The sequence below is a fragment of the Gopherus flavomarginatus genome, chromosome 6, assembly GCF_025201925.1.
Source record: "Gopherus flavomarginatus isolate rGopFla2 chromosome 6, rGopFla2.mat.asm, whole genome shotgun sequence".
NCBI classification, from domain to species: domain Eukaryota; kingdom Metazoa; phylum Chordata; order Testudines; family Testudinidae; genus Gopherus; species Gopherus flavomarginatus.
This window is the reverse complement of record NC_066622.1, coordinates 1,035,027-1,054,240: the sequence shown is the minus strand read 5'-3', so window position 1 is coordinate 1,054,240 and position 19,214 is coordinate 1,035,027. Positions and strand designations below refer to the sequence as shown.

Sequence of the window (19,214 nt, the reverse complement as noted above, 5' to 3'; positions counted from 1 at the left end):
GAGAGGGTAGTGGAGGCTGGCGGGTTGGAGCAGGGGGGAGCTGCGAGTCAGGACGCCTGGGTTCTCTTCCCGGCTCTGGGATGGGGTTAGAGCAGCGAGTCAAGACGGGTTCTTGTCCCAGCTCTGCCAGGAAGTCTCAGGGATGTTGGCCAAGTCCTTTCCTCCCTCCGTGCCTCAGGTTCCCCAGCTGAGAGATGTCGCTGGAGGCCTTGCCCTTCTGAGCCCGGGGTGGGGAGCAGAGGCCCAGCAGAGCAGGGCTGGCACTTCCATTTAGGTGACCTAGGTGGTTGCCTAGGGCACCAGGATTTGGCAGGGTGGCAGACTGCTCCGGTGGACCTCCCGCAGGTGTGCCTGTGGACGGTCGGCTGGTCCCGCGGCTCCGGTGGAGCATCCGCAGGAACGCCTGTGGCAGGTCCACCGGAGCCGCAGGACCAGCGGACCGTCCGCAGGGACACCTGCAGCAGGTCCACCGGAGCCGCGGGACCAGTGAGCTAGCCCTGCGCCTAGGGCGCCAAAAACCCTGGTGCCGATCCTGGCACAGAGGAAGATGCTTTATGCTGATTCCTGCTGGCTGTCCCCATGCCGGGGCCCAGGTTGGGTCTGTGCGCTCTGCCCTCCCCATCTGGGCACCGCTCGTCCCTCTTGGCTCCCAGCCTCCCCTGCACTAATCCCTGCGGATTAGCTGCCAGGCCCTCTGGCATTGCCCAGCTCGCTGGGCTCCCAGCCCCAGCACATCACATGCTCTGCAAATCCCTTGGAGATTGGGGTCATGGGGTGGCTGCAGGGCAGGCTGGGGCGGGGCCAGGAGCTGCTGTGCTGTGGGATGAGACACATTTGGCAGAGGTCTGTGGGTCCCCTCTGGGTCCTTGAGGTGCCACCCCCAGCCAGCTCCCAGCTCACGCCCAAGCTGCTCCTCCTCCAGAGATCCAGGTTGGGTCCGTGTCTCCTCAGCGCCGGGGCGGGGGGACATTTCCCAGGGGCAGCACGAGGGGGGAGGTGCCCTCTTCCTGGGGTGCTAGTGGGTGCCTGTGGCTCAGCACCCTGACCTGCCTACTGAGGTGAAAGGGCTCGGTGACCAGGGCATCCCCTGTACCCGGGGCAGGTGCTGAGCTGTGGGCTTATCTCCCAGCCCCTCCTCTCCTAGCAAGTCGTATTTCTGGGCCTTTCACCCTTTTCAGCTGAGTAAGGCCTTGGGGCCCTGCCCCAGGAGTAGGGGGGTCCATTCGGGGGGTCCTGGCAGGCAGACGTGCGTAGCTGTGCTGTCTGTAACCACTAGACAACACTGCTCGAAGAGGCAGGCCAGCGCAGGAATCCTTCTCCCCAACATGCCTCCGCTGGCTCACAAATAGCCAGGGACCCTCTGGCACCCTCCATGCGCAGCCAACGTCCTAGTCCTGCCCCCATTGCTCCTCTGCCCCAGGGGAGGAGGGTCTCGGCTCTGGAGCTGCAGGGCTGGAAAAATAGCATGGGAGCATGTGAGTAATGACTGTCCCAGTGCACGCACTTGGGGGGCGCCCTGGGTTGGGCAGGGCCCCGGAAAGCTGGCAGTGCCTAAGGGCTGAGAGCCAGACTGTGCCTCCTACATTGTGTGTGAGTGCGCGCTGGGGTGGGGGGGTGAGTGCGCAAAGAGGGGGGTGTACATGGGGATTGTGAGCACATGGGTGTTTGTGTGTATGCATGGGGGTGTATGTGCGCATGGGTGTGGGTGTGTGAGCAGGCGTGAATGTGTGTATCTACACACTCATGGGGGGGTGAGTGTGTGTGTTTGTGTGTGCGCAGGGGGGCGGTGTGTACGTGAGGGGGGAGAGCAGGTATAGGGTGACCATCTGCCCCGATTTTATAGGGATAGTTCCAACATTTGGGGCTTTTTTTAATATGGGTTCCTATTACTGCCCCCACTCCCGTCCTGATTTTTCACACTTGCTGGCTGGTCACCCTAAGTGGGTGTGCATGTGTGTGTGTGTGTGTTGGTGGGTGCCAGAATATGCACGTTTATCTACACATGCATGGGGTGTTCGTGCACTGGTGAGTGGGTGTGCATGTCTGTGTGTGGTGTGTGCAGGAATATGCACGTGTGTCTACATGTATGCATGGGGTGCATGCAGAGGCGTGAGGGGTGTGTGTGTGCATGCAGGAATATACAGGTGTGTATGTACACACACTGGGGTGCGCACATGGGGGGGATGCATGTGGGGATATGTTTGCCTATGGGGGGTGTGTGTGAGCAGGTGTGCATGTGTGAGTGTGTGTGTGTGTGAGAGAGAGAGAGCGAGCAGGGAGGGTGAGTGGGTGCCCGCGTGTGTGTGTGCGTGCAGGAATATGCATGTGTGTATCTACACACACACATGGGCTGTGTGCACATGGGGGTGTGTGCGTGCAGGAATATGCATGTGCGTATCGATACATGCATGAGGGTGTGCACATGGGGTGTGTGCATGTGGGGGGAGTGCGTGTGTGTGCATGCAGGAATATGCATGTGTGTATCGACACACCCATGGGGACCCCTCTGAAGTTACCGTGAGGCTGGCACCGTGGCAGGAATTGCAGTTGTGACGTTACGTTCTTTGGCTGCTGCCTGTTTGTCGGTGTGTTTCGTGGCGGGTGTGTGGTGTTGTTTGCGCCCTTAGGTCCAGCTGGGACACTGCCTGTGTCAGCTCCAGAGAGCTCAGGCCCTTAGCTGAGAAATGTATCGTCCAGACAAAAGCAGCTGCTTCCTTGGGGGCCAGCTGCTCCAGGCCATGCCCTGCTGGGCCCCTCCCGGCAAGAGCTGAGTTTGGTGGGGCTCAGCTCCAACTCTTGCCTGACAGATGCCCTCCGAGGGGGCAGGAGCTGCCTGTTTCCCTAGGGCAGCCCCCGCCCAGGGCTGGCCGTGCTGGCAGGGCCGGCAGCCTGTCGTGGGGACATACGGCTCCCTTCTCCAGGGCCCTGGACTAGCAAATTAGCTCACACAGGCTGCAGCCTGGGGGTCCCGCCAGGATTGCCTAGCACTGTGGCCTGCTCCCCCTAGGGGCTGGGGGGGCTCCAGCCTGCTCCCCCCAGGGGCCGGGGGGGGGGCTCCGGCCTGCTCCCCCTAGGGGCTAGGGGGACTCCAGCCTGCTCCCCGCCAGGGGCCGGGGGGGGCTACGGTCTGCTCCCCCCAGGGGCAGGGAGGGGCTCCGGCCTGCTCCCAGCCAGGGGCCGGGGGGGCTCCGGCCTGCTCCCCCCAGGGGCAGGAAGGGGCTCTGGCCTGCTCCCCCTAGAGGCTGGGGGAGCTCCGGCCTGCTCCCCCTGGGGGTGGGGAGAGGCTCTGGCCTGCTCCCCCCAGGGGCCGGGGGGGCTCCAGCCTGCTCCCCTAGGAGCTGGGGGGCTCTGACCTGCTCCCCCCAGGGGCCGGGGGGGGCTCCAGCCTGCTCCCCCTAGGGCTGGGGGGCTCCGGCCTGCTCACTGAGCATGTACAGGGCCATTACGCAGCCCCTCAACCCGCTGCCCGGCCCGGGAGCCTGGGTTTGAGCTGCAGACACCCCCAGACACGCTGGCCGGATTGTTCAGCAGAAGTAAATATGGGGCAGTGGCCCATTAGTGCCTCTCCCCTCACAGGACGAGGGCGATAGTGGGGTTCAGCTTGTGTCTATTAAACCCAAGAGTTGGGGGGAACTGAAGCTCCCAGGCTCTGCCCTTGAAGGTGCCGGGCAGGCTCCTCGGAGCAGGACTCAGAGGTCAGACCAGAGTGATCATTTGGGGAGGGCTGACCCAGGCTGTGGGGGGTTCTTATCTTTTACCATCTTCCTGCGAGTGCCTTCAAGCCCCCAGTGAGTGCCCTGGGTGAGGTGCCCACATGTCGTGGGGGGACGTGGCTGCAGGTTTTGCATCTGTTCTGGCAGGGTCTGAGTTGGTGGATCCTGGCCTGTGGGGAGCTGGTTCCGCTGATGAGCTTGGGGGGGCTGTTTGCAGGCAGAGGAGGGGGGTAGGGAAAGATTTCTGACAGGATTGGCGGGGAGGGGATCCTTGTTCGGTGAAGGCCATTTTAAGTGTAAGTCGCCTCCTTAGTCAGACAGGGCAGAGAGAGACGGAGCTGGGCAGACATCCTTAAATCCTGACTCACAGCCCCTGCTGTCCAAATCCTGGGCTCCCCCCTCCCCCTAGCCCTGCCAGTGCCCCTCACTCCCGACCTGCAGCCCCTGCTAGCCCAGCCCTGCCCCCCACAGCCCTGCCAGTGCCCCTCACTCCCAACCGCAGCCCCTGCTAGCCCAGCCCTGCCAGTGCCCCTCACTCCCGACCCACAACCCCTGCTAGCCCAGCCCTGGCCCCCCTCCCCCCAGCTCTGCCGGTGCCCCTCACTCCCGACCTGCAGCCCCTGCTAGCCCAGCCCTGCCCCCCACAGCCCTGCCAGTGCCCCTCACTCCCAACCGCAGCCCCTGCTAGCCCAGCCCTGCCAGTGCCCCTCACTCCCGACCCACAACCCCTGCTAGCCCAGCCCTGGCCCCCCTCCACACAGCTCTGCCGGTGCCCCTCATTCCCAGCCCGCAGCCCCTGCTAGCCCAGCCCTGCCCCCCACAGCCTTGCCAGTGCCCCTCACTCCCAACCCGCAGCACCTGCTAGCCCAGCCCTGCCCCCACAGCCTTGCCAGTGCCCCTCACTCCCGACCCGCAGCCCCTGCTAGCCCAGCCTTGCCAGTGCCCCTCACTCCCGACCCGCAGCCCCTGCTAGCCCAGCCCTGGCCCTCCTCCCCACAGCTCTGCCGGTGCCCCTCACTCCCAACCTGCAGCCCCTGCTAGCCCAGCCCTGCCCCCCACAGCCTTGCCAGTGCCCCTCACTCCCGACCCGCAGCCCCTGCTAGCCCAGCCCTGGCCCCCCTCCCCACAGCTCTGCCAGTGCCCCTCACTCCCGACCTGCAGCCCCTGCTAGCCCAGCCCTGGCCCCCCTCCCCACAGCTCTGCCAGTGCCCCTCACTCCCGACCTGCAGCCCCTGCTAGCCCAGCCCTGCCCCCCACAGCCCTGCCAGTGCCCCTCACTCCCGACCCGCAGCCCCTGCTAGCCCAGCCCTGGCCCCCCTCCCCACAGCTCTGCCAGTGCCCCTCACTCCCGACCTGCAGCCCCTGCTAGCCCAGCCCTGGCCCCCCTCCCCACAGCTCTGCCAGTGCCCCTCACTCCCGACCCGCAGCCCCTGCTAGCCCAGCCCTGCCCCCCACAACCTTGCCAGCGCCCCTCACTCCCGACCTGCGGCCCCTGCTAGCCCACCACCCCTGGACCCTCCATATGCCTCACTTCCCCTCATTTCTATTTCCCCTGCCCGCCCCCAGGCCGGTCCGGCTCTGGGCAGGTTGGAGCCCACGTGGCCCGTGACTAATCCCGGCGCGGGGGGGCCTGGCCCGGCCCATTAGCGGCGGTGCCGCGGCACGTGACTGGAGTGGACCGGGCTCCCGGGAGCGCGGCGGGGCAGAGCCGGGTACCAGGTGAGGGGTCCGGAGCGCTCTGGCTGCGCCGGGCGCGGGGCCACGGTGATGGGCGCGCGGCTGGTCTGGCGGGGAGCCCGCGATGCCGGGCCGGGCCCTTCTGCGCTTGGCGTCGGTGCGGAGGCCCCAGGTGAGGGGCTGCGGGCGGCGGGCTCTGGGGGGCTCTGTGCTGCGTCCCCCCCCCCGCACGGAGGGGCAGCGGGGCCCGGCCCAGCAGCGCCAGGTGCCCGGCTCGCCCCTGCGCGGGGCTGGGGGCGCGGATTGGGGCCTGGCGGTCTCCTGGGGCCGGGACTGGGGCGGGTCGCGCTGGGCACCGGCCCCCGCTTCTGCTGGGCGGAGGCGGGATGCAGGGGATGGGAGATGGAGAGGGGATGGGGGTTACGGGGCAGGAAGGGGGGATGTGGGGGGATGGGGGTTACGGGGCAGGCATGGGGGATGAGGGGGTGGGAGATGCGGAGGGTTGGGAGGATGGGGGTTATGAGGCAGGGAGGGGTGGGAGATGCGGAGGGGTGGGAGGATGGGGGTTATGAGGCAGGGAGGGGAAGGGAGATGCGGAGGGGTGGGAGGATGGGGGTTATGAGGCAGGGAGGGGAAAGGAGATGCAGAGGGGTGGGAGGATGGGGGTTACGGGGCAGGAAGGGGATGAGGGGGTGGGAGATGCAGAGGGGTGGGAGGTTGGGGGTTACGGAGCAGGCAGGGGGGATGTTGGGGGATGGGAGATGCGGAGGGGTGGGAGGATGGGGGTTATGAGGCAGGGAGGGGAAGGGAGATGCAGAGGGGTGGGAGGATGGGGGTTATGAGGCAGGGAGGGGAAAGGAGATGCAGAGGGGTGGGAGGATGGGGGTTACGGGGCAGGAAGGGGATGAGGGGGTGGGAGATGCAGAGGGGTGGGAGGTTGGGGGTTACGGAGCAGGCAGGGGGGATGTTGGGGGATGGGAGATGCGGAGGGGTGGGAGGATGGGGGTTATGAGGCAGGGAGGGGAAGGGAGATGCGGAGGGGTGGGAGGATGGGGGTTATGAGGCAGGGAGGGGAAAGGAGATGCAGAGGGGTGGGAGGATGGGGGTTACGGGGCAGGAAGGGGATGAGGGGGTGGGAGATGCGGAGGGGTGGGAGGATGAGGGTTACGGAGTAGATGGGGGATGTGGGGGATGGGAGATGCAGAGGGGTGGGAGGATGGGGGTTATGGGGCAGGAAGGGGATGAGGGGGTGGGAGATGCAGAGGGGTGGGAGGATGGGGGTTATGGGGCAGGAAGGGGATGAGGGGGTGGGAGATGCGGAGAGGTGGGAGGATGGGGATTACGGGGCAGGAAGGGGATGAGGGGGTGGGAGATGCGGAGGGGTGGGAAGATGGGGCTTACGGGGCAGGAAGGGAGTTGGTGGGGGATGGGAGATGCAGAGGGGTGGGAGGATGGGGGTTACGGGGCAGGAAGGGGGGATGTGGGGGGATGTGAGATGTGGAGGGGTAGGAGAATGGGGTTATGGGGCGGTGAGGGGGTGGGAGATGCAGAGAGGTGAGGGGATGGGGGTTATGGGGCAGGAAGGGGAAATGGGGAGTCTGGCACGTTGCCACTGGTGAGGTCATAGAGCGTCCTAGTCCCCGAGTGTCTCCCAGCTCCTCAGCACCAGCGAGGCCGTTCATGAGCGCTGAGCTAATGCCTGGATGTGCTCTTTGCACACTCCTCGCCCAGCAGCCCCCCACTGCCCTGGGCACATTCTGGCCAGCTGGGGCTCAGGTGCACACCAGGCACTGGGTGGGTGGAGAGAGGCAGAAAACAGAGTCAGAGAAAAGTGGGGCTGGAAGGGACCTGGAAAGGTCCCTGGTGCCCAGCCCCTCCCCCCCGCTCAATGGGGCTGAGGGTCCCCGGTGCCCAGCCGTGCCGTCACAGAGTTAATAGAAATCAGAGAAATGTTGGCCTGGAAAAGACCTTGGAAGGGCAACTAGTGAAGTCCAGCCCCCGTGCTGGGGCAGGGCCACGTAACCCTGGACCATCCCGGGCAGAGGGTTGTCCAACCTGTGCTCAAAACCCTCCAGTGACAGGGATCCCACAGCCTCCCCTGGAAGCCTATTGCAGAGCTTAGCTCCCCTGAGAGGGAGAAAGGGTTTCCGAATATCTACCCGAGATCTCCCTGGCTGCAGATTCAGCCCATCACTTCTTGTCCTGCCTTCCGTGGACATGGAGAACATTCGATCCCCATCCTATTCAGAACAGCCCTTAACAGACATGAAGACTGTTCTCAGGTCCCCCTCAGTCCTCATCTCTCCAGACTAAACAGGCCCTGGTTTTAAACCTTTCCTCCCAGGGCAGGTTTTCTAAACCTTTCATCATTTGTGCTGCTCTCCCAGGATCTGCCCTACAGTGCAGCCCCCAGACCTGGACACGAATCCCCGCTGAGGCCTCGACAGTGTCCTGCTCTGCTTGGCAATCCCCTCCCATGTCTGACACGCTCCAGCTAATGCCCCTGAATGACACCAGCCCTTCTCCCAGCTGCAGCTGGAGGCTGATGTGCCGTGCAGGACCCCCAGGCCGGGCACGAGAGAGGCAGTGCCAGCCCTCGCTAGTTATACACTCACCATTGCTGGGGCCTGGCTTATGGGTCCTGGGTGGGAGTTCCCCAGTGGTCCGAGCAGGCAGCGAGCCAGGCAGCCACTGCTCTTTTCGTCTTTGCTGGCTGACCTTCCTCGTGCTCTGAGATGTGGGGCGAAGGGCCCTGCTGGGCTGAGCTCCATGGCTGCGGGGACAGTAGCTTGGCTTTGGCACTGCTGATGGCAGCATTTGCCTGGCCTAAGACTGCCATGCCCACTAGAGACAGCCTGAGCACGGCTGGAAACAGGCCCGGGAGAGGAGGGACCTGGGGCGTCCCTGCCCAGCCTTGCCCGGGGGCTGGGCAGCGAGAGCTGGGGCATGGCGCGTCTCTCCGTGTTGCAGAGCAGGGACTCTGTGCCCAGAGTGGGGCAGTGAGGAGTTCAGGTGTGGGTGATGTGTGGGGCAGGGAAGGGGGGGCTAGAGCCATGGGGCCCAGTGTTGTGGCTACCCAGAACATGTCAGAGGGAGAGAAGAGCCTGGCTTGGCTGGAGATTCTGTCATTCAGCAACAGCTCTGGGCATTCATCCCACTGCAGAGCTCAGCCCTGTCCTTTGGGGGCAGCCCTGGCCCCACAGGAGGTCAAGGGCAGAGGCAGGGTCAGCAGTGCCCAGTGCTTCAGCCATGGCACAGCCCCCCCCTGCCCGGGCACCAGCCTCCCCAGACCCTCCACTTTCCTGAGACACCCATGAGAAAGGCCACACTGGGTCAGACCCAAGATCCATCCAGCCCAGTGTCCTATCTGCTGACCGTGGCCAATGCCAGGTGCCCCAGAGGGAATGAACAGAACTGGGAGTTACCAAGTGACCCATCCCCTGTCGCCCATTCCCAGCGTTTGGCAAACAGGCCAGGGACACCCTCCCTGCCCATGTCAAGCCAGGCCCCCCATTGCCCAGCACAGCCCTGGGCAGCAGGTGCCCGGGGCTGGAAATCAGGAGGCTCCAGGCCTGTGCTCAGCCTGCTGGCACTGTGGTGGGGAAGGGTTAACAGCTGTTTCCGATCAGGCGTGCTGGGCTCCATTAGCCATGCCTGAGCATCCCCATCACCGGGCTGCTGCTGGAGCTGGAGGATGCTGCCAAGGTGAACTTGGCCCTGAGCTGCCTGGGGAGAGGGGCTGGGGCCTCAGGCCAGCAAGTCCCTGCCCACGGCCTGTGGCGCCTTGAGGCAGCCAGCTGCAACTCCCGTGTCCCTGCGTGGCAGCCCCAGGGCTTGCTGACTCTGCCAGCCAGCTGGGAGGGAGCCTGCGCAGGGCACTGCTGCAGGGAAGTGCGCAGCCTCCCTTGGCACAGCAGGGTGGTGGCTGCACATGGCACCCAGCAGGACCTTCCCCAAGGAGGACTGATCCTCTCCCCTAGTGGTCCCGCTGTCCCCACCTGCTCTGTGCCGGCTGTGCAGCAGTGGGTGCCATGGGCAGGCAGGGGGCAAAACCCCATGCTGGGTGCCCACACTAAGGTGGGAGCTGGAGCCGTGAGCCCAGCCCTGCAGCAGGGGCTGCTAACAAGGTTCCTCCGGTGGGGAGAGGAACCCTGGGGAGGAACAACAGGCCTGAGCGTTCCCTTCTTGGGGGCAGTGGGCAGGCCTCCTCCTCACCAGGCTGCTTGGTTCAGCCTGGGGAGGCTGGCACCCTGAGATTTGACAGGAGATCCAGCAGCTGGGGTCCTCACAGCATCCAGAAGAGCAGATGTTGGGGGGCATGCAAGCTGGGGCTGCTTCTGCATGTGTGCACGGCTCCTGGCTCCACCCCCTCCTCCATCGCAAACACCCCCACCCTGGCTGCAAGGCCCAACTGCTCTTTTCCAGGCTTCTCGGCATGTGTCGTCTCTGGTTCTGCCTGCCATTCTCCCCGCTGGCCTGGGCACTGCATGGCATGACCCATCCCCGAGGGCAGAGGGCTGGCCCCTCGCGGCTGGCTCGCCCTTAGGCTGCCTCTTGCTTTCTCTTGCAGGGTGAAGAGCGGGGAGCAGTTTGCCATGGCAGCTGCAGCTCAGCTCCTTGCCTGGAGCCTGGTCCTGGTGCTGGTGCTGCTCCCAGCCTCTCCCCTGCCCCAGCCGTTCAGCAGTGAGCGACACTCCAGGCCACGGGCTGCAGGAGCCTCCCTGGGCCCCGGCTGGGTGCAGGAGCTGGCTGGGTGGCCCCCTCTGGGCAGCCCCTCCAAAGAGGCTCTCTGGACACGCCAGGGTCTGCCAGCCTTCTCCCCATTGGTGCTGGCTGCCCCGGGAGGGAGCCTGGTCTTCAGTGGGGCTGGGGAGCTGGATGATGAGCTGTGGCGAGGCTCCAGCCCTGCCCACTCTGCAGCCATCGGCCATGACATGGGGACCCCCCCTGCCCCAGCAGGAAGCTCTGCTCTCCCACCCCCGGCGTGGCCCCTGCTCCTGGGGGCTGATGACACTCAGCAGACGCTGGAGGTGCCCCCGGCTCCAGGATCTGCTGGCACTGAGGGCGCTGGAGGCCCTGGCCCAGCCACTGCCATGTTCCAGGGACACACTGGGCTTGGCTTGGGGAGCTGGCCCTTCACGCCCACGCCTGGCTCCGGGGCTCCGAGAACCGAAGGCAGCCCAGGAGCCTTGGCTTTCGAGAGCAGAGAACGGCCCTCGGGCTCAGAGCCCAGGAGCCTGCAGCCAGCTTTTCCCAGCCTGGCCAGGCCTCCTGGGGCAGAGAGCAGCTCAGGTCCTGCTGGGCAGGACAGTCCAGGCACAGCCGGGACGCCATGCCCCAGGCCAACGGTGTCCACTGTCGCCTTGGCAGCCAGGCCGGACTCCGCAGCAGGAGCCAGCAGCGCCGAGGGGTGGCAGGTGGCAGATGCAGACCCTGGGAGCGTGGGTCAGGGGGGCCAGCCTGTGAGCTGGGCTCCAGGGAAGGGGCAGCCGGCGCCTCAGGCCAGTGTCCCCCGGGAGCCCAGGGAACCACTGGAGCATGCCTCGGAAAAGGGCTGGGCTTCCTACACCCAGGGTTACTCCCTCCCTCCCTGGGGCAATGCCCAGGGGCTGCCCCCGCACTCCATAGGCAGGGACGGCCAGCCCCAGCTGGAGGCGTGGTGGGTCCCTGGAGCCAGCCTGGCTGCTAGGCCTGCTACTACCTCCCAGCCACAGCAGACGCCTGGAGCAGGGGGCTCCGTGGCTGGTAGGTGGCCTGGTCTTCCTCCCGTTGTGCTCAGCGCTGGCCACCTGGAGCTTGGGGATGGGGCCTGGGAGCTCCCGCCAAGCCTGGCTCCCATGCAGGGCCGCCTGGCAGAGCCGGCTCCCCCAGCCCACGGGAGCCCCACCTGGAGCCTCATCCCAGCCCAGACAGAAACCAGAGCCCCAGCCTGGACAGAGGGGCTCTCGGCTCATCAGAGAAGCACTTGGCGGGTGCTGCCTGGATCCGTAACCCAGCCACCGCACATCCCTGGGAAAGCTGCTCCTGGTGCAGAACAGGGACCAGAGCACCCCCGCGCCAGGTCCACTCTCCACACCAGCCTGGGAACGTCGCCTGTCCCAACGCCTCCTCGCCCAGGTACGTGTGACCAGCCCATGTGGCTGCTGGGGGCTGCTCCCAGGGATCCCCTCCCTGCCCTCCTTTGGAGCCACGGGCACCTCCTCATGTTCCCACAAGCCTCCTGTCACCCCTGGCTGGGGGCCTCGCCCTCTGCCAAAGGCACCAGGATGCCCCTTCTTCTGTCCCACCCTGTGGCTGTGGGAGAGGCTGGGGCAGCAGCACCCATGGGTGAGCAAGGCTGAGTCTGCACGGCTGTGGGGCAGCAGGTGCAGCCACCTGAGGCCCCCGGGCCCTTGGTTCTGTTTCAGGGGCTGCAGCAGAGGAGGAGATTGGGGCCCCACAGCGAGTCCAGGGAGCGGTGGAACCAAGAATCCCCGTGAACGCCACCTCTGCCCCCAGGCCGCCACTGCCGGGGACCCGGCACTCAGGTGATGGGGCCCCGCCCCTGTGCTTCAGCCAGCCCTGTCCCACCACCACAGGCAGCTGGGCCTGGGGGCTGCCCTGGCAGGGCCTGGACACCGCGGGCTCAGAGATGGCCCCAGTAGGTCCCAACCAGCCCAGTCCTACCCCGCCCTGCGGGGGCTGAGGATGCAGAGTTTAGAAGTGCTCCTGGGGGGGTGCTGGGACCCATCTTGCGAGGTGCCCATGGGAATGTTGAGATGCTCCCCCCGGCACCTCTGGGGTGGGGCCAGGCCCTGGCAGCCTAAATGCCTGCAGAGCAGAGGGGATCATCAGACGCCTGGTCTAGACAGGAGCTGTAGGGCCCGCTGGGCTTTGGCCCCCAGCCAGGCAGTCGAGGGGTCACAGGGGCACTGATGGCGTCAGAGGAGCCAGGCTGGTCCCTAAGGGGATTGGGGGGCAGGGAGCGGCTCAGTGACATCTTCAATCAGGACTGTGCCCAGTGATGGTGCTAATCCCCTTCCCCCCCCCCCCCCCCACGGGGATCAGCACTGGCTCCCCCCCTCACCGCCCATCTGGCTGGGCTTCCTGTGGGCCCTGATCCTGCCTGGGACAAACCCTCGTTCCTGGGGCCTGCAGCCCCTGCCATTCCTGGGAGCGGCACTGAGTGCAGGCCTGGCCCGGTACTGACTCAGTGCACGCCCGGCCCTGGGCCCAGCTCTCCCATCTCTGTGACGGAGCAGCCCCAAAATCTGCGGGCAGGAGGCGCCTGCATCAGGGCTGCCTGCAGGAGCGGGACCCGGCCTCGGCCAGGTGCTGGGAACAGGAGCAGGGGACAGGCGGGGCTGGAGCCAGAGCTGGCAGCACAGGGAGCAGGGCCCTGAAGCCCCTGCAGGCCCCTCCCCATGCAGAGCATGGGTGCTGAGCAGGGGGCAGGCCAGCTCTGACTGGCCCCCAGCACCCTGGGTGCAGGGAGAGCGCCGGGCACAGCCAGAACCAGAGCCCAGATATCTGCCACTGCAGCGGCAGGGCACTGTGGGTACTTACTGAGCAGGGCTGTGCCATGGGGAACGGGGGCCAGTTACCCACAGGGGGTTGGCAGTGGGGGCACTTGGGCTGCGTGCCCAGACACCGCAGGGTGGGTGAACGGTCCAGGCCCAGGCCCAGGGGATTTTCCCTCTGCCCCACTGCAGGACAGGGCTTGGCCCAGAGCCCTCAGGGAGCTGGTGTGGGGAGCGGGGCTGGGCTCCCTGCTGGTGATGGGCTCAGCCGTGCTGGGAAGGGGGACACTCTGCCCTGTCCATGGGCAGCTGGCAACTGGCCCAAGGGCACCTGGGGCTGAACTTGTCAGGGAGAGAAGGATAGAGCCCCTCTCCCTGCCCCCGGCAGGCCAATCTAGGGGGCACTTGACCCCACATGCCCCCCGAAATGTCACCTCTGCTGATGCCCCTCACTCCCAGCCCCGCCCCCCACAGCCCTGCCAGCGCCCCTCACTCCCAACCCACAGCCCCTGGTAGCCCAGCCCTGGGGTCTCTACTCCCCCCAGCTCTGCCAGCGTCCCTCCATCTGCATTCCCGTGCTGGGAGCGATGCAGGCACAAGGCTCAGATGGGCTTCGAACAGATGGAGGCTCTTGGGGTTTGGGGCCGTCACTTTAAATGACTTAGCAGCAGGGCTGTGCCAGGGCAGGGCTCCCCCCTGCCCCAGCACTCAAGTATCTCCCACAGCAGCCCTAGGCCCATTGCTGCTCCTGCTGGTGCCCAGCCCCGTTGGGAGGTCCAGGGGGGATGGATGAAGGGCTCAGGCTTCTGCCCTGGATGGGGGACCCTGGCAGCAGCTGATTGGATGCTGCTGCAGGATGCAAGGAATGGGGCTGAGCAGCAGAAGCCTGGCCTGCTGCTGTATCCGCTAGCAGAGCAGTGCAGAACTGGCACCGAGATCCGGGGGGGTGCAAGGGGCTGGAAACCCTGGGCGGGGAGAGGGCCAGCGGGTGGGGAGCAGCCCAGCTGTAGGACGTTCTGCAGGGAGGTGGCACGTGCCGCCCTGGTGACAATGTGCTCCTTGCTGTTTGCAGATGAGACCCGACCTCCTGGCCATGGCAGCACCACAGCCCCTGTGCCCACCCCACCCCAGCCCCCAGCCACTCCCCAGCGGGGTCTGATCAGAGTCAGCACCCAGCGAGCTCTCCAGCGCCCCTCTCTGCCCGAGCCTGGGCCCAGCGTCCCAGCCGCGGTGCCTGCCTCTAGCCTGCCCTGCCCCCATGCCAGTGGGGCCTGCAGCCTCCTGCAGCCCAACCAGACGCTGCTGCGCTGGGCTGACCTGCAGCGCACGCTCGGCTTTGCCTGGGAGCTGCACGTCTATGGCGCCAGCGCCCTCTTCCTACTGCTCAGCCTGGTCTGTGTGGCCAGCCTCATCGGCTCGCCCGTCCTGGACCTGCCCCACCTGCCCTACACCCTGGGCGCCAACGCCCTGCTGCTGGGTGCCGGCCTGCTCCGCGCCACCTTCCTCCTCAGCGACCCCTACGGTGCCAGGGCCAGGCTGCCCGCCCCGGCCGTGCGGCTGCTGTACAACGCGCCCTTCCCGCTGCTTCTCAGCGCCTTCGCCCTGCTGCTGCTGCTGCTCCTGCGTGTGGCCCAGCTGCAGCTGCTGCCGCCCCCCCTGCAGAGCCTGCCCCTGCTGGCGGCGCTGGCTGCGCTCCAGAGCACCGTGCTGCTGGGAGCCGACCTGCTCTCGCCCCTGCTGAGCCCCGTGCTGGGCGTGGGGCTGCACCTGCTCTCCTGCGCCTGCGGCACCTCCCTCATGCTGGCCAACCTGGCTGCATATTGGCAGCTGCGGCCCCAGCAGGCTGCCAGGCCGGGCGAGGCCCAGCGGGTGTCGCTTGGCTGTGAGGAGCTGCCTGAGCAGGGCAGAGCCCTGCAGGCGCTGGGCCCCTGCCCGCGGGTGCTACTAGGGTGCAGCGTTCTGGGGCTGCTGTGCTGTGGGCTCCAGGCATACGGGGTCCTGTGGCTGGGGGCGGTGCTGGGCCCGCTGGGGGAGTTCTCCTGGCCCTGGTGGTTCGTGCAGTTCTGGTTCCGAATCTGTGAGCTGCTGCTGGCCTTTGGCCTGTGCTTTGTGGCCTCACACCCCTTCTGCCAGTGCTGCGGCTCCGCTGACCACATCTGCTGGGCCAAGCTCGTCCGCTACTTCTGCACCTACCGCAAGGCCGAGGCGCCCGAGTACCCCAACAACGGCTACGACTGGGCCACTGGCGTGCAGGAGCGGGCGGCCAGCACCCACATCAGCAAGAGCCTGATCCGCAAGCCGCCCGAACAGCTGCACCTGCGGGCACTGAAGGACAGCGGTGAGGGGCGGGTGCCTGGGGCCTTCTCTGCCGGGGGCTCCACCTCCTCACTGGGCCGGCCTGGCGTCAGCCCCAGGTTCCCCAACGCTGCACGCGTGGGGCGCTCCTACACCAGCGTCTGCTGCGAGAAGGAGTCGGTGCTGTCGCTGGGGGAGCTGGAGTTCCGCCCACCCTCGCCCATCAACCTCAGCCGCAGCATCGACGAGGCCCTCTTCAAGGAGCACCTGGTGCGGGACAGCGTCTTCCTGCGCTCCAGCCTGCAGTGCCCGGGGCGCCTGGCGCGCCAGGACTCCTGCTCCTCGCTGCGCAGGAGCTCTGCCCTCACGCCCATGGCCGAGCCCCTGCTGCCCGCCACGGCCTGGCAGCGGCGCAGCAGCGACCCTGACTACCTGTTCAGCCTGGCCCGCTGCAGCTCGCTCAGCGACCTGCCCTCCCAGAGCGCCAGCCTGCCCCCCAGCAAGGGCCTGCCCCCCAGCAAGGGCCTGCCCAGCGAGCCCCCCACCGAGGGCACCATCTCGGGCTGCTCCCTCGACAGCTTCTCCAAGGGCTCCCTGAAGATCAGCTGGAACCCCTGGCGCCACGGCTTCTCCTCGCTGGAGAGCCTGCCCCTGGAGGAGCTGCCCAGCCGGGCCCCGCTGCTCCCTGAGGAGAGCCCAGGACCCAGCACCACGGGCGGGGCCGCAGACTCTGAGTGCGAAGCCAGGCGGAGCTTCCTGGCGCTCAGCAAGCAGGTGGATTCCCGCAGCATGTCCAGTGACACCATTGAGCTGTGAGGGGCAGGGCCAGGGCAGCCCCCCTGAGCACCGCTCGGAGGAGAGCGGCTAGCACTGTGCCATGGGGACAGTGCCAGGGAGAGCCCACGACTGAGGGCTTCCTGCATGCCCCAGCCCTGCCTAGTGCCAACCCCCCAACCCCTGTCAGTGATTTTTACGGAGATCTATTTTCCCAGCTCAGATTTTGCACAGGGGGAAGGGAGAAGGGAGCTGAGCCAGCCCAGGAAGCAGGAGCACAGTGAGGGGGCAGGACTTGCTTTCCCAGCCCACTCTGCACAGCCAGGCCAGGGGTGGGGGGCAGTGCTGGCTCTGGCTGAGTGAAGGCCAGGGCCAGGGAGGAGCACCCAGCCCATGGAGCCAGGGCGGCTGCTGGGGGGTGGGGGGCAGGTAGCCTTAGCCAAGGGGGACCCAGGGGCACGGCAGGGCTGAGCCCCCCACCAGGGAGCGACTCTGGGGTGAGGCTGCCCAGGGACCAGCACTGCAGAGGCACCATGATAGGAGCACCCCGCCCTGATCCCAAGGGGCAGCCCCCACCGGGCCCCTGGCTGCAAAAAGGTGCAGGCCTGGGGGAGGGGGGTTGCTGTGGGTCTGTTTGTGCCAAAAGGAAATAAACTTGCTCTCACGAGGCCCGTCCCGCGGTGCTGGAGCGATTCTTCCATGGCGCTGGGCCCATAGCACTGGGTGGTGGGGAGCCCGTCTGTGCCCCATCCCAGAGACGGGTCAGACCCCTTGCAGGGGGATCCCCCTGGGCTGCACCCTGCCATGGAGCACGGGGCTGCATTATGGGCCGAGCAAGGCGGGGGAGGGGGGCTGGCTCCTGGTGCCCCCTCCCCAGCCCAAGCAGGCCCCGGAGGTGAATGAAGGGTTCCTGGGCCTGAGCAAGTGGCGGGGGGGAGGGGCTCCTTCCCTGTCCCACTCTGCCCCGTCCCCAGGAACCCCCCCCAGCCCACTTCTCCCATATGCCGGTTCAGCCTCTCAGCCCCCACCACTGCTGCCCCGAGCTCGGCGCCTCTGCGCCCCCCCCCTCAGGGCACAAGCGCCTCCAGGGCCGCGGGGGGGGGCGTGTCTGGTGCTGGGGCATCCCCTGCAGCGTCTGCCTGGGATGAGGGGGTCACATAGGGATCCCCCATCCCCCCCCCCCCGGCTGGGCACCAGAGTCAGCCCAGAGCACGCGGGGCCTGATACCGCAGCCGGACGGGCTCTTGCAGTGCGCCCCCCCGGCCCGCCCGGGAGCCCCCAGACACAGGGGGGCCCTGGCCCACGGTGGCAGGCACCGCCCCGCCCCCACCCCCCAGCTGCAAAGGCACAGACCTGCCAGGGAAGGGGGGGAGGGGACACGCCCCCCCCCGAGCGACTGCGGGCCCCAGACCAGGTGCCTGTGACACCAGTAACTGCGAGCCGTGGGCACAGACAAGGCTGTCTCCGGGGTGGGGGGGGGGGGGCATGGAGCACAGGGTGCGGCTGTGTCAGGGGGGGTGGGGCATGGAGCACAGGGTGCGGCTGTGTCTGGGGGGGTGTGGCATGGAGCACAGGGAGGGGCTGTCTCCCCCCCCGAAGATCACGGGCCAGCCCAGTGAACGCAACACAAGGCCCCGCCCCCACTCCCCCCCCAACATCTGGGTTCGTGAGCCCCGGGGCGACCTATCACAGGGCCACTCAGCTGGCTGGTGGGACTGGCTCCCAGGACCATGCCGCTGTGTGCCCCCCCGCCTTTTGCCCCGAGCACCAGCTCCCCACCCCCCAGCCTGGCTCTGACCCCCCCCAGACCCCTAGGGTGCAGGGGGAGCTGCACCCCACTCCAGCCCCACCCCTGAGCCCAAGGAGCACAGCCCCCAGCCGGGTGGGAACACATGTATTTTCCTGAGGTGTGAGCCAAGAACTACAGCCAAACAGCCATGACCAGGATGGACCAACGCAGCAGACGCAGGCATGGGCGAGGCTGGGACCTGCCAGCTTGGCAGCCCCCAGTGACAGCTCGGGGAGGGGATGGAGCTGGGTCTGAAGAGCCCCCCCACACACCAACCCTGCAGTGGAGTGGGGGCTCTCAGTTCAGTGAGAAACCAAGCTGGTGGGTGGGGAGAAGTGGGCTGAATTCTGATTCCAGGGGGAAGCTGCCATGACCAGCACCCCCCCACCCCAGGGTGGGGGGCCTCCTTTTCCATCCCCCATCACTGCCGTGCTGGCCTCCCCTAGCACCTGGCTGAGTGGGCCCCAGGAGCAACGTGGAGCAAGTGGGCGCTGAGGGCAGGATCCCACCCCAGGCTGCAGCCAGCACGGCCCAAACCTTCTGTTCAACAGAGCACAGGTGGATCCCTGCCTGGTACAGGTGCCTCAAGCCAGCACTGGGTGACTGGCTGGCAGGGTTCCCACCCCACACGTGCAAACAACCCCCCCAGAGCAGCGACTGCCCCTCTCTGCCTGTGCCCTGGCAGCCACACAAAGCTCAGCACTCAGCCCTGCCCACTGAGGCAGGCATCAGGCAGGGCCTGGTCCTAGGTTATACACCCTACTGACAATCACAGTTAATGCATATGATTAACCAAAAAAATTAATCACAATTTTTAATTGTGATTACTCACAGTGGTAAATTGTAATTGGTATTTTACGGTTTATTAAATATGTTGGATGTTTTTCTAGTCCAGTATATTGATTTCTATTACCCCACAGAATACAAAACGTATACTGCTCACGAGAGCTATTTTTGATTCTAAACATTTGCACTGTAGAAATGATAAAAAATAGTATTTTTAATCCACCTCATACAAGTACTGTAGTGCAGCCTCTTTATTGTGAAAGTGCAACTTACAAAAGTTAGAATTATGCCCAAAAAACAACATTAAAAAATAGAACAACATAAAACTTTAGAGCTTACAAGCCCAACTCGGTCCTACTTCTTGTTCAACCAATCGCTCAAACAAGTTTGGTTACATTTGCAGGAGATAATGCTGCCCACTTCTTGTTTACGTCACTAGAAAGCGAGACCAGGCGTTCTCATGGCACCTTTGTACCCAGCATTGCAAGGTATTTACATGCCAGATATTCGTATGCCCCTTCATACTTTGGTCACCATTCCAGAGGACGTGCTTCCATGCTGATGATGCTCATTAAAAAAGCATTAATTAGATTTGTGTCTGAACATCTCGGGGGAGAATTGTATGTCTCTGGCTCTGCTTTACCCACATATTTCATGTTATAGCAGTCTCGGACGATGACC

At 65.7% G+C, this 19,214-nt stretch overlaps 1 protein-coding gene across 3 annotated transcripts; it reads left to right on the top strand.

Moving 5' to 3' along the window:
- Positions 1 to 5,366: 5,366 nt before the first annotated feature.
- PRRT3 (proline rich transmembrane protein 3) lies at positions 5,367 to 16,569 on the top strand. 3 transcript variants are annotated; one of them, XM_050957300.1, is made up of 4 exons: positions 5,367 to 5,432; positions 9,961 to 11,507; positions 11,798 to 11,917; positions 13,962 to 16,569. In XM_050957300.1, the coding sequence occupies exons 2-4, from the start codon at positions 9,986 to 9,988 to the stop codon at positions 15,998 to 16,000; spliced, it is 3,681 nt and encodes a 1,226-aa protein (XP_050813257.1). In that variant the 5' UTR covers positions 5,367 to 5,432; positions 9,961 to 9,985; the 3' UTR covers positions 16,001 to 16,569. The 3 variants fall into 3 exon arrangements, with proteins under 3 accessions (XP_050813257.1, XP_050813256.1, XP_050813254.1); XM_050957299.1 differs by lacking the exon at positions 5,367 to 5,432 and adding an exon at positions 5,534 to 5,562; XM_050957297.1 differs by lacking the exon at positions 5,367 to 5,432 and adding an exon at positions 8,492 to 9,095.
- Positions 16,570 to 19,214: the final 2,645 nt, after the last annotated feature.

Bases quoted from the DNA above. Each gene is read 5' to 3' on its own strand.
- PRRT3 (XM_050957297.1), top strand. The intron at 11,508-11,797 runs GTACGTGTGACC...GTTCTGTTTCAG, and splicing joins CCCAACGCCTCCTCGCCCAG to GGGCTGCAGCAGAGGAGGAG. The intron at 11,918-13,961 runs GTGATGGGGCCC...TGCTGTTTGCAG, and splicing joins GCCGGGGACCCGGCACTCAG to ATGAGACCCGACCTCCTGGC.